At 37.2% G+C, this 12,688-nt stretch overlaps 1 protein-coding gene across 3 annotated transcripts in view; it reads left to right on the forward strand.

Annotated features, from left to right (window-relative positions):
- The window catches only part of LOC138131346 (uncharacterized), an 82,699-nt gene that overhangs the window by 22,097 nt on the left and 47,914 nt on the right, over positions 1-12,688 (forward strand). For all 3 annotated transcript variants that reach the window (XM_069048313.1, XM_069048314.1, XM_069048315.1), the window contains one exon: positions 2-4,660. In XM_069048313.1, coding sequence (XP_068904414.1) covers positions 2-2,089 — 2,088 coding nt within the window. In that variant the 3' untranslated portion in view covers positions 2,090-4,660. The remainder of the gene's footprint in view (position 1; positions 4,661-12,688) is intronic.

The following is a 12,688-nucleotide window of genomic DNA, read 5'->3' on the forward strand; positions in this document are numbered from 1 at the left end:
GCGATCTGTCATCGACCTAAACGCTCAGAGCTTTGAAGATATTGCCAACTTGGACGGATTTGTGGATAGAACAATGCTCACAAAGGAATTACTACAGGAAGAGCCAACCTACGCCATGATATTTGCACCATCAAAATTTGGCAAAACTGTAAACCTTAGTATGATTCGTTTATTCTGCGACATCGAAGATAAAAATACAAAGACAAAAGAAGATGTTACAACGGACCCAACAATGGAGGAACTACGATCAAATCCCTCAAAGAACATGAAAGTGTTTCTTAGGCAGTTTGCGGACACAAAATATGAAGAATGTTTGATCTTGGAACAAGAAAACTTTGTCATCCAACATTTTGGGCGTCATCCAGTGGTTTTCTTCAATTTCAAGGACTGTAATGTCAAACATGAGTCAGGAGCAATATTTTATTGTGCTATGAAAGTGAGGGATGGTTATTTGGAAAACGATTATCTTAAAAATAGTAAAGAATTTCAATCTGGTGATCCGGAACATGTCCATTTAAAACAAACATGTTCAAACTGGCTTAGCTACAGTGATGATAAACTTGAGAGTCTCTCTGTGATGGAAGTGATTTTTGGTTTGCAGGATTTGATTAAGAGCTTGAGGATACATTGGGGGAGAGACCCAGTGTTTTTGGTGGATGAAATTGACAAGCCTGGTATAGCCGCCATGGAACATGGGGTTTCTGAAAGTCAAGTACGTAAGATAGGAATTACTATCACTAATGTGCTATCTTCGATTTTGAAGTCAGCAGATAAACAGTTAAAACTTCAAGCTGCCTTGCTCACTGGCATTTGCAAACTTGAATATTCTACGCTGTCACCTATGGACAAAACAGTGGCGGTATACTTCTTGAGTGACCGTAGATTTTCTAAATATTACGGGTTGACTGGTGGAGAGGTTGATTCTTTAGTGAGGAAATTCTATGGCCCACAGGGAGATGCTGAGATCAAGAAGATAATTAGCCACATTAACGCAAACTACAGTGGCTATAATGAGCCTTCCTATTATGGTAAAAAATACTGCTTATTCTCCGTCCTTAACTACATAAGAGAGATAAATAAGGATAAGAACAAGGTCAATTTGTGTTTTTGGACGGACGGAGGTTTTTTGACTGAAAAACTGCCAATACTCAAGAATTATGAGGTTATTATGATTGCTCTTCACAAACTGTTGTATGGTGATTCTGGTACCATTGCAATACGATATAAATCGGCAATAAATGTTGAACATCTTCTCGGACTGTATCGTGAGGAAATGGACCTGTACCCAAATGGAATTTTCAACTTTTTCTTACAACGAGGTTATTTGGCAGTAATAGAATTTGAAGGGAGAGAGACGATACATGTAAGAATCCCAAATCTCGAAATTAAAAATATTTACCATCAGATGTTGGAGGATTACCATAACGAGCTTCCAGAAGCTATTAAGTCAAAATTTACTTCTTGCGGACAGATCTTCAAGTCACTACCCACGCAAGACTCTACAGAGTTTCAGGAAAGTCTAGAAAAACTCTGTGAAGACTTGAAATGTATTTTTAGATCTAAGCAGTGTAAGAGTGAAGGTTCAATATGCAGCCAGATATTGGCAATCTTGAAGCTTCATACTGACTATGAGAACTGTGAGATGGAACATCGAGTAAGATATTATTTGGGTGAATATGACAGTGAAATTGATGCCAACATTGATGTTTGGGGGCGTTGTGGCAACTTCGCCGTGATCTTTGAAGTTAAATACAATTTTGATGCTAGAAGTGAACCGGACAAAATTGGATCTGAGGCAAAAAGTTCCCTTGCTGCTGCAGAAAATATTATAGTAAAACTTCTACCTCATAAATTAGGACCAGAAGACTGTCGGCCCCTGAGCACTTGCCAGGGCAAACGGCAACATGTAAAGATGCTGAAATTTAATAAAATTGAGCACTACGTTCTTGTAGGTCTGGCTGTGGATGGTGATTATACTACTCATATGCTTGTTTTTCGAGATACGGACGATTGGAAAAATGTAATTCAAGTTAATCCTGAAAATCATGTTGCGGAAATAATATCAAATGAGCTAAAAAAAAGTAGCTGATGTCTGATAAATGATAATAGACCTGGTGAGAATGTTGTTATTATGTTGAGGCTTAAACTGAGTTATTCACTGATAAGATTTTGCTTTCTCTTCATTCATTAAATTTATTTTGTGAAAAAAGAGCATTTTTTGTGTTTGCCTTTGCTTGTTGCACTATTATTGATGTATCCATGCGGATGTTGAATATAATTGTGAAAATTAACCAGTGTATAGACCAAAGCTGTCTTGAAAAGAGGAGATGCTGTAAGAATAGATCGGATTGTAGTCGGAACGAAAACGAGAAATGTTTTGCACTTTTTTTATTAACTAGGGAAATATTGGTTTGGAAATTTTAGATCTTTTATCGATTCTTATTCATTACACTCCATTGATTTGGTGCACTGCTGCAGTATCTAATGACAAGGAATTTTGGGGTTTCAAAGAAATTAAGGATTTTAATATGGTTTTGATTTTTTTTTTTGTTCGTTTCATTGCCTTTTTGGGTTTTTTTACTAGGTTTTTAAAGTGCCTAATTGTACTAGTCTAGAACTAATATTTTGCATTGAAAAGCAATAGTAGATATTTATTGGATCTTCTGAGTTTGCAACCGTTCCACCTGGAACCGGTGAAATATTCAGACAAGACTGTTGATATACAGGGTGGAACAAAAGTATCAAATATTAGCTGTAACTTTTTAATTTCACAATTTATGAAAAAAATGTTTAATATAAAAGTTGATTGGTGTATTATCCTGCATCATCTGGAGCGCGTTCATAAATACTCTGGGTAGGTATAAAGGTTACCCTTGGGTCACCCAAACGCCGTTCACAAATTAAAATTGGGGGAATAATCACGCTATCCCAGATCGTTCACAAATGTTTAGAGTGACACAAGTGACAAGTGACACAAATTACCCATACGTCAGATTTGACGTCTGTCAAATATCTGGCGGCAGTGAAGCGGCGGCTGCGTGAAAAAAATATGTTCTGGGGTGTTTTTATACATTTTTTAATTATGTTTTCAATAATGGGGACAACATTTTCGAAACTGGAACGGCTGACTCTGAAATGCATTTGAAATTGTCTTTTGGTTAACCCCGGTACAATCCGTTCAACATATCCAACAATTCTTAGGGCCGGTTGTACCAAATTAGTTTAACTTCCGTTTATGCCCCAGTCTAGATTAAAATTAGATTATTTTGTTGTACGAACGGTGATCGAGGATTGTCTAAGCATTGAACGTGGTTTTCAGTGATCGACTGATATCTATCGATCAAGGATGGATCAGTATCATTTTGACATATTTGCTATCAACATTTTAGATTAGAATTCTAAGATGGGCTCACACTTTCAGGGAACGCCCAAATAATTTTGAAAAATGGAATGACTGCGATTTTAGAAATCGATTTAGATTACCCAAAGACGTGGTAAGATTTATCATTGAAGAAATTCATGATGAAATTTCCTCAGAAACAGATAAAAATCACGCCTTTTCATCGTCAGACATGGTGTTCATAACACTGGAGCAAAGGGACAACTAATCGGAAACTACAGTAAGCCGAGCGATTCCCAAAATTATTAATGCAATAGCAAGACGCCGCCGCCGTCCAGAATTCATAAATATGTCGAATAACGAAGAAGCAACAAATAAAATTAAAGAAGGTTTTTTTAACATTAGCAATTAGCTCTGGATTGTACATACGTTAAAATTCAATCCCCAGGAGGCAATGATGCCGAAATAAATCGTAATCGTTTTTTTGTTTAGATTTTCGTATTTTCTTTTAAGAACGTATGCAGTTCGATCATTTTCAAACCCAACAATATTAAATTCCTGTTCAATTGCTTTCCATGCATCATTTTTCAATCGATTTACATCTGTATCTATTTTTTTATTTTCTACTTTATCTTTGAATTCAAAAACTAAGCCCAGTAAATGTTTTTCTTCAATTGTAGAAAAATTCGTGCACCTTTTATTACTATTCATTGAGAAAATTCACATAAAACACATTCATAGATAAATGTCCCAGTTGTCAGCAATGACAAATTTAGAATAATTTTACGCGAGTAACCTACAGGTCTGATTTTACCAACATAACTCATTTTCACGAAAACGTCGCTCAAGTGATCTTACTGTGAACAAGAGATGTACAACGCGTCTGTTAAATAAACCCGGTTCAGTAGTACACTGTAGTTCAATTGAACCGAAGTTCAGTGTAATTTGGTACAACCGGCCCTCAAAGGTACCGTGCGATCATTTAAATTATAAATTAGAGCTGGCTGTGCATTTTCAATTAGGTTGGCACCATTGATTGTTGACAATTTGATTTAAAATTTGTTTTGTTAAAGTGCCGTTTCAAAATGTTTGATTTAGAACATACAATTTTTATTACTGAGAGTTATTTTAAAAACGCTGAACGACGAGAGAATGGCGAATGAACGTATTCTGTAGAACACTGCGTTAATGATTTTCAAAACGCTGAGATAACCGCTTTTGAATTCAAACAAACCGCCAACAAAAGCAACGATAGCACCACGGCTTCCTAGATTAATAAGAGTCGAAGCCTCTAATACGGCTGGTCGAGTTCCTTGAACTGTCTGTTCCTTCAAAAGCCAAAAGTATAGTAGCGCCCTCTACCAAAAAACGAATATTTTTTAAATTAAACGAATGAAAAATCGTATTAATGTTTTTTTTTCTATCAATAATCTACTTTTTGAAGTAGTGTATGTAACATACAAATTACGATTCTTTTTAAAATGAGATTTGTACGCGGTTAAGCAGCCAAATACACAAACAAGGCCGTCTGAATCAAAAAGCTACGCTTATATAAGCGTAGCTTTTTGATTCAGATGGCCTTGTACACAAATGTGTAGTGGCGCCCTCTCAGGAACAGAAAAAATGCTTGCAACTGATGAACTCGACCAGCCGTATTAGAGGCTTCGACTCTTATTAATCTAGGAAGCCGTGGATAGCACCGAGTTGGTACCACCAGCGACCGCTAGGGGCGGGGGTGAAAGCATATATCTATCTAATACTCCTATATGGAGCATTTGCTTTCAATTTGTGGACAGAGGAAAGTAGACGAAGATAGTTTCTATCCTTTCGTGCCACTTCGTGAAAATGCGCATGCACCGAAGTGCCGCCAACTTAAAGCTAGGGAGTTTCCTGTCTCCACTGGCATTTTTTTGACTTTTGCATTCGCTCGGCAAATTTTGCTCATCAAAAAAATGCCACTTTTAATCCTAATAAAACAATAATACTCGTAATGTGCTAATTTACACATCGGAGATCAATTGCTGCAAATGTTCAGTTTCAAGACTCATTTTATTTGCGTATTGACAAGAATATCATCAAAAGTTTTTGATGATGATTTTGTCTGAACCGGTTCGGAGTTTTTTTATTCAAATATCCAATTTCAAGACTGAGGAATTATTACAACTATTGCAATAGTATGTTACCTAATACGTAATACATATATTGAACAAAATGAGACGTCATATAATAAAAAGTTCCCCTTAAATAAATGTAAAAACGCTTAACTGGTAAAATTTTTCATTTAAAAATTAATTTTGTTGCAAACTTTTCCTTTTGGTATTTCAAAATTAATTACTTATTTGATTGTGTGAATTTTGGCACCGTAAAGTTACGCTTGCGCATTTGGACCAAATAATCCGTAAGACGCAACTTATGCAGACATCAATATGTCTGTCTCCCTTGCTCTGTCCACGAACCGTCCATGCAGTAAAATAGGGAAATTAGGGAATGCTCCATATAGGAGTATTAGATATATGGGTGAAAGTCGACAGGGGATGAACGGCCATGTTTTTTTTAAGACACTTGGTTCTTGACTGCAGAGTAGTGCCGAAGTACTGTGTATTTTTCTGTGTTCTAATTGCGCGATTTTAGTTGTTTTTTTTTATTGAACCGTGCTAAATGTTGCCGTCCAGCTTCTGTTTTTGAACTAGGTATGTGTTTGGGGTACTAAAATTATTCTGTTTCCCGCGAAATGTAGTTTAACAATAATAAGACACAAATGGGTAGCACGTGGGTTTGAGATGGTGCCACCATGTTTTACAAAAATCCACAATTATCTCGACCATCCCCACGTATTACGCTTTAAACATTTATAAGCTTGCGAAGGAGTGCAAGGCAGTTTGGTTCTAGCTTTGCAAATTTTATAAAAACGTACGAACCATGTTCCTTTTTTTGTTGTCAAATCAGGTTTTGCAATTCACTAGCTTTCCTAACAGAAAAAGGGCACCAAGTTTTAGAGTTGGTCTGTGGCTGTCACAATTTTAAGCGCACAGTTAACAGCTGACGTGCGAGTTGGCACACCCTGTATAAATGAGTTTACTACATAAAGAAGGTCTTTTATTGTATTGTTTCTTATTAGATACGCAAGTGTTGTTCTAATTTTTAAACAATGATTTTGCGATATTTTCTAAGTCCGTGAATGTCAAATTTAAATAACGGGCAAAATTATAGGACTTGCGCACAAGTATGGAATGGCCTGGGTCATTTAGCCTCTCGTCTTTACATCTCCTCCGAAAGATGGTATAGTCCTTGTATCTTCGTAAGGAATTCTGACTTAAGCCCTAAATAAACCGAACAAAGACCCTACTTAAAAAAATGTATTGTCATATTGTGCCTGTCAGTCACTAGACCGTCTCCGACAAATATTTTGAGTACTACCCCAGGTAATTTTTTTCTCCGGGACCACCTAGTGATTGACAGGTACAATATCCCAATCAATTTCTTTAAGTGGGGTCTTTGTTCGGTTTATTTTTGACTTAAGCCAGAATTCCTTACGAAGGTACAAGGACTATAGTGATTTGAGAATCAACACCTACCGCGATGCCACTTATTCTGAATTATACGGGTGATCAAAAATGACTGAGTCTGTTGGTAACAATGAAATTTGGCAAATTTAAAATTTACCAACGAAGGTTCACTTTTGTAATAGTATAAACATAACCTGCATAATGTCATCTCAAGTTAAAAAATCCGGTCAGTGCGTGGTCAGTGCCAATTACTAGACAAAAATCACCAGTATTTTCAATTGTTTCATTGCCAACAGACTCAGTCATTGTTGATCACGCTGTACCTATGTACAGTCGATGGACAAATAAAACTGGGACAAAAATGACAATCACATAAGTCAAAATTTACAAATTTCCATCGTTTAATTACCGCCTTATCACAAATAGGTTAACTTTGGTATGACATATTATATAGACACTGACAAATATATTGACAATTCAATGGTCTGATTTACATAGATTAAATTTTAAGTGTCCCAGTTTTATTTGTCCACCGACCGTACTATAGCACCATGCACTGCTGTCAAATGTCGAAAGCAGACGCAGGTCCACTAATTCATTGTCCTGTTCATGGTAAAATGTGAATGAGACACTTATTTAAAAATTAGAACTTCCTGTCATTGTAAATTTTTGTAACTAATAAAATCATAATATGAAAAATAGGTAAATAAAAACAAAAAAATATGTCCGTATGCAACTAATTATACATTCGATTGCAATAATTGAAGAATATGCAACTTATTATCATGACCAACTTCATTCATATTCGCTTCGCTTCTACAGGGTTATTCTAAATGATTGTAGTCGAAGTAGGCGTGAAAACTCAATGTAAAATTTATGGTTGCCGCTCCACATCAAAATGATGTGAATAAGTGAGTACGCACGGGAGTTAAATTGGGTGCAAAACATCTCAATTTTTCTGGATTCAATCGTTAATTTAACAAAAATAAATAAAAATCTCATCAGAGCACTTTTCACCTAAAAAATGACAGTGACAGCGACAAAACTGACAGTTCACATGAAAGCGGCAAAAATGTAATAACATGGGCATGGCCTACTTCGACTACAATCATTTAGAATAACCCTGTATATGGCCGTCTCAATTTAACAAAAATTTGTTCCCGCAAAGTAGTCCATGAAACGTGCATGACTAACTTCATTAAACTATGTTATGGCCATTCCAATTCCATTAAAATGGGCTTCGTATGAAGTATGTCATGGATAGTCATAGACAAAATAAGAACATATAGAACGCAAACTCCCTATACATTTTTTGGGCACAAAGCGTTTACCGCCATCTCTTATCCTGGTGACGGTGCAAAATCACAGCCTACTGGATGCGTTTACCTTTTCTTTGATTTTTTATCATTGCAAATTTTCACAACAAATTAAAACGCCAACAATAGGTACTTTCTATATTTTATTTTCAACCGTCTTTGATACAGTTCTACTTTATTTTTATAAATATTATTCCTAAATGCTATCGTTTTCGTATCCTATCATTTAAAATTAAAATTTACCCCTTAATGTAAATGTGGTTAAATGAATTATTTTACCAATAATTTCATCTTCAATTTTATTTTTAAGTGAACGAAAAATTAACATTAGGTACTTATGTTTAAATTACCGTTGAAATTTTGCTTTATAAAATTTGTTACCCAGTCTAGGACTGGTTTAGAAATCTATGAGGGGCATGATGACCAACTCAATAGACCAATGGCTTAACGTGACTTCCGAATCACGAGACAGAATATAGCCTTTTTTTTTTAATTTCGCCCTGGGTCGGAATCGAACCCGCGATTCTCGCGTCCCTGAACCGAAACGGACTCGCTTAGGCTATATTCTGCCAAAATTATGTTACTCAATATAATTTCGAAAATACATATTATGAATCTTATTAACATTTTTTACAAACTCTAAAAAACTCACACTTGCCACTTTCTGCTAAATTTTAGTATACATCCAAAACTCCTTCCAATGTTTTTATTCAAATTTTTTTTTTATGGAAGGAAGTGCTGTTTTTTTAATCCAAAAATTTTTCCAAAGTAGGTACATATTGCGTAAATGTAGGACTGCTTCCTGCGAAAATTTTGTGTGCCCCGGATTTTTGTAAACTCCACAAGCAAGAGGTTTCTCGCAACGTGGGCGAAATGTCCCTCCCTCCAGATTATTATCAAAGAGTTTGTCAAAAAAGTTATTGTTTTTGCAGTTCCCAAGTCTTCATCATTTAGGTTTGTTCTACCTGTTAGTTAAAATATATATTAGATTATTAACAACAATGTTATTAGAAATTACCACAGTTAACTAATAGCGTGATAGTTGAATTAATCATGATTATGACGACTCAAAACTTGAGTTGCATAGCACATCTTTTGGATCTTATCTTATCTTATTCGCCCCACGCTGAATCATAAAGATAAACCTTCACTATATGGTCCAATTTCGCACTTAAAATTTCTTCGTTTACTTCCCAAACCAAATCTTTTGTTATCCTATAATTTCTAATTCCTTTAATAAGATATGGTGTATCAAATAATGGTGTAATCTCTTGGTATTGAAGTACACTATCCCACCTCCACCCGGCGGCACGGCAATTTTGCCGGAGTACATACACTATTACGGATAATACTATCAAGTAATACTGCAATGCTTATCAACATAATTACCGGCGTCTCGCCTCCGCATTTTGACTTTTTTGAAGTATTATTTTTCTTTCAATTTGTTGACTGTTTTCTATATAAATTTTGCTTGATTCTCTCAACAACTAATTTAGCAATCTTAGCAGCGGTACTACATTATTTGTGAACGTGACACAGCCTCATTTTGAATTACAAGATAGTGACATAAAGATTGACACTGCTTTGACTGATTTTTAGATTATTGAGATTACTTTGATTTTAAAGTTTTGACTTTTTAAAACATTTGCGCCCTCTTGCGGTATGGTGAGGGTGCGCTAAACGATTTTCCAAAAATGTATTAGGGACTTTTCATTCTATAGTATTTTATTTTCTCTATGTAGATGTCCATCAAATGGGAACATTTGATTGCATGTAAAATTCAAAATTGAAACGGCCATATAGAAGCGAAGCGTATATGAATGAAGTTGGTCATGCTTATTATACATCTATTTCGGCCCTACGTTAGCGTGTCGCTAGTATCACGCGTCTCCGAAATTTGAATAGATCTAGACAGTCTTACTATGTTTAATTGTCTGTGAATTGTACCACAGACAATTAAACTATAGTAAGACTGTCAAGTGGGATTACATTTTCGGGGACGCGCTCAAGTGGCGCTGCCCGAGCGTTAGGCCAAACTAATGTATAACAAGTTGCATATCTGACTTTCTGTATACCTAGTTGCCTATTTTTTTTTTTCAATTTGATTTAAATTGATACTTATTTAAAAAAAAATAGAAACGACTAAATAAGTATTAAACATTTTAATACAAATTCTAACATATACAACAAATTAGTAGTTCATTAAACGAGTTTGTGTATAGGTAAATTGGGATTTTTTGAGCATGAGTGGGCTAGTTTAAGGAGAGTGAAACTGAATTGAAGGGTAGATCTAGTTCAATAATTTGATCTTGCGTTAACTTCTAAAATTTCTGGAGATAATTTTAGAATCGTGCAAAAGATTTTTTAATTTTGAAATTGTTTTTCGCTGATTTCGGTCCATGTACTTAATAAATGTTTCTAGCTTTTGAAGTAAGACTACTAACTTTCTTGCATTCAAGTAGGTACTTGCAGCACACTAGAAGATTTTGTTGGGTATCTATTTTGGGCCTTGGGCATAACAGGAAGGATTAGATTCTCTACAGTGGGATTTTCAGTAATCCTAGAATTTTCAATTTGTTCAGCTGGTCTAACATTATTTATTGAAGTTTGTTTGTCTTCACGAAGAAAAATCGACGGCAGGGCGTATTTATGGAGTTTTGTTTTTTGAGTAAAGAAATTGTTGCTAAAATGTTTCTCGCAAATAAAGGCAGTATCTGTTTTGAAGGGTGGTGCAACATTTACCTAAAGCTTCTATCCATCGTTTCCTTTGTTCTTCTAATTTTGGAAATTTAAAATTGTGAGGGGATGTTTTCTTCCCCTAAGGTCGGGAGGGGTTTGTTCCGAGGATCAGCGGCGAAAATTCACTTTAAACACTGACCGAAATTTAACATGGGCTTTATTGTGGAAAAATACACTAATAATTCGGAATACTGTGCTCGGACTGTGACTTTACACGTCTCTGTTTTCGTGCCGACTGCCTCGTCTCGGCCTCAAGCGCGATGACCAAGGTGGTGTGCTTGGCGAGGTGTTACAGACTCCCCCTCTGGAGTCGACGGGTTGTACTGAGGCGGCTCCAGGAAACTTTTTGGGTCGTCCTCTGGGTCGGACGAGTCGTGTGGGCTGCGGGACTTCGTCACTTGGATCGGGTCTAAACAGAGTAAGATCAGAAACGTGGTATTTTCCGAGTGGGACCTCTGGATTGGTGAGGGAAGCAATTTCGCAGGAAACGGGTGAGGTTCTTTTCGTTACTAGGTAGGGGCCGTCTCTCTTGGGATAAAACTTCGACGTCTTGCCGGCAGCAGCGTTGCTCAGAAAATGTGTCTTAACCAGGACCATGTCCCCTTCCTTGTATTCATGATGAGGTCTCCTTTTCCTGTCGGCTTGTTCTTTGGTTCTGTCTTGAGAATTCTGGAGGGTCTCTCGAGCATCTTCCAAAACCTGGGCGACTTTTAACAAATACGGCGTGACTTCTGGGACGAAATTTTCGTTCTGGACCACGGCACGTAAATCTCTTCGAACTTCTCCCTCAGCGCGCAACTCTCGGGCAAAGGTCAGATAAGCGGGGGTGAAACCGGTAGAAATCGATCTTGCAGAGTTCATTGCGAATCGAATCGACGGAAGTTTATCGACCCACAGATCATGGTGATCCTCTACCAACATGGCTAACTGAGTCTTCAAATCTTTATTCTTGCGTTCAACTGGGTTCGCTTCGGGATGGTAGACTGGAATGACGCTTTGGCTGACTCCGAAGCACTCAGCGACGTACTGCATTACACCACTGACGAATTGAGTTCCGTTGTCGGAAATCATCTTGCGGGGGAAACCATATCGCAGGAACACTTCGTCAATCAACTTTCGAGCGCATGCGACAGAGGTGGCTTCTTTCAGCGGAAATGGCTCAATCCACTTGCTTGCTACGTCTTCTACCATCAGTATCCATCTATACCCTTCAGGTGACTGAGGTAACGGACCAAATAAATCAACGGCAAGGGTCTCGAATCTTTGATAGGGCGGCGGAGTTCTCAACAAACCTTCGGGCTTTAGGTTGCTGCTCTTGTAACGCTGACACTTCAGGCAACCTTTGACATACTTGGATATGTCATGCCTCATACCAGGCCAATAATACTTCGCGGCGATTTTCTGGACCGTCTTTTCTACTCCGTAGTGACCGGCATCGGGACTGTCATGGTTTTCTTTGAAAATTGTCATTCTTTCACGCTCTGGAATGACCAATTGGGCATTCGTTTGGTCGTCGTCAGGGTCATAGCGGTATAAGATTCCGTTGTTCATTATGAATCCACGATCCATCCAATTTGAACAATTCACTTCATCTCTTCCTTCGAGGCTGTCGATGATCTTCCTAACCTCGGCATAATCATACTGCATCTTCCTCATGTCTCGGGCTGCAAGACGTGGATACTCAATCTCGACGGGACACAGCTCGCAGGATTGATCGGTTTCATCGGGAATGGTAGGACGGGAAAGGATATCCGCTAGAACGTTTGATCTGCCAGGAATGTAGTTTA

Source organism: Tenebrio molitor, chromosome 5 (genome assembly GCF_963966145.1).
Source record: "Tenebrio molitor chromosome 5, icTenMoli1.1, whole genome shotgun sequence".
Lineage (NCBI taxonomy): Eukaryota > Metazoa > Arthropoda > Insecta > Coleoptera > Tenebrionidae > Tenebrio > Tenebrio molitor.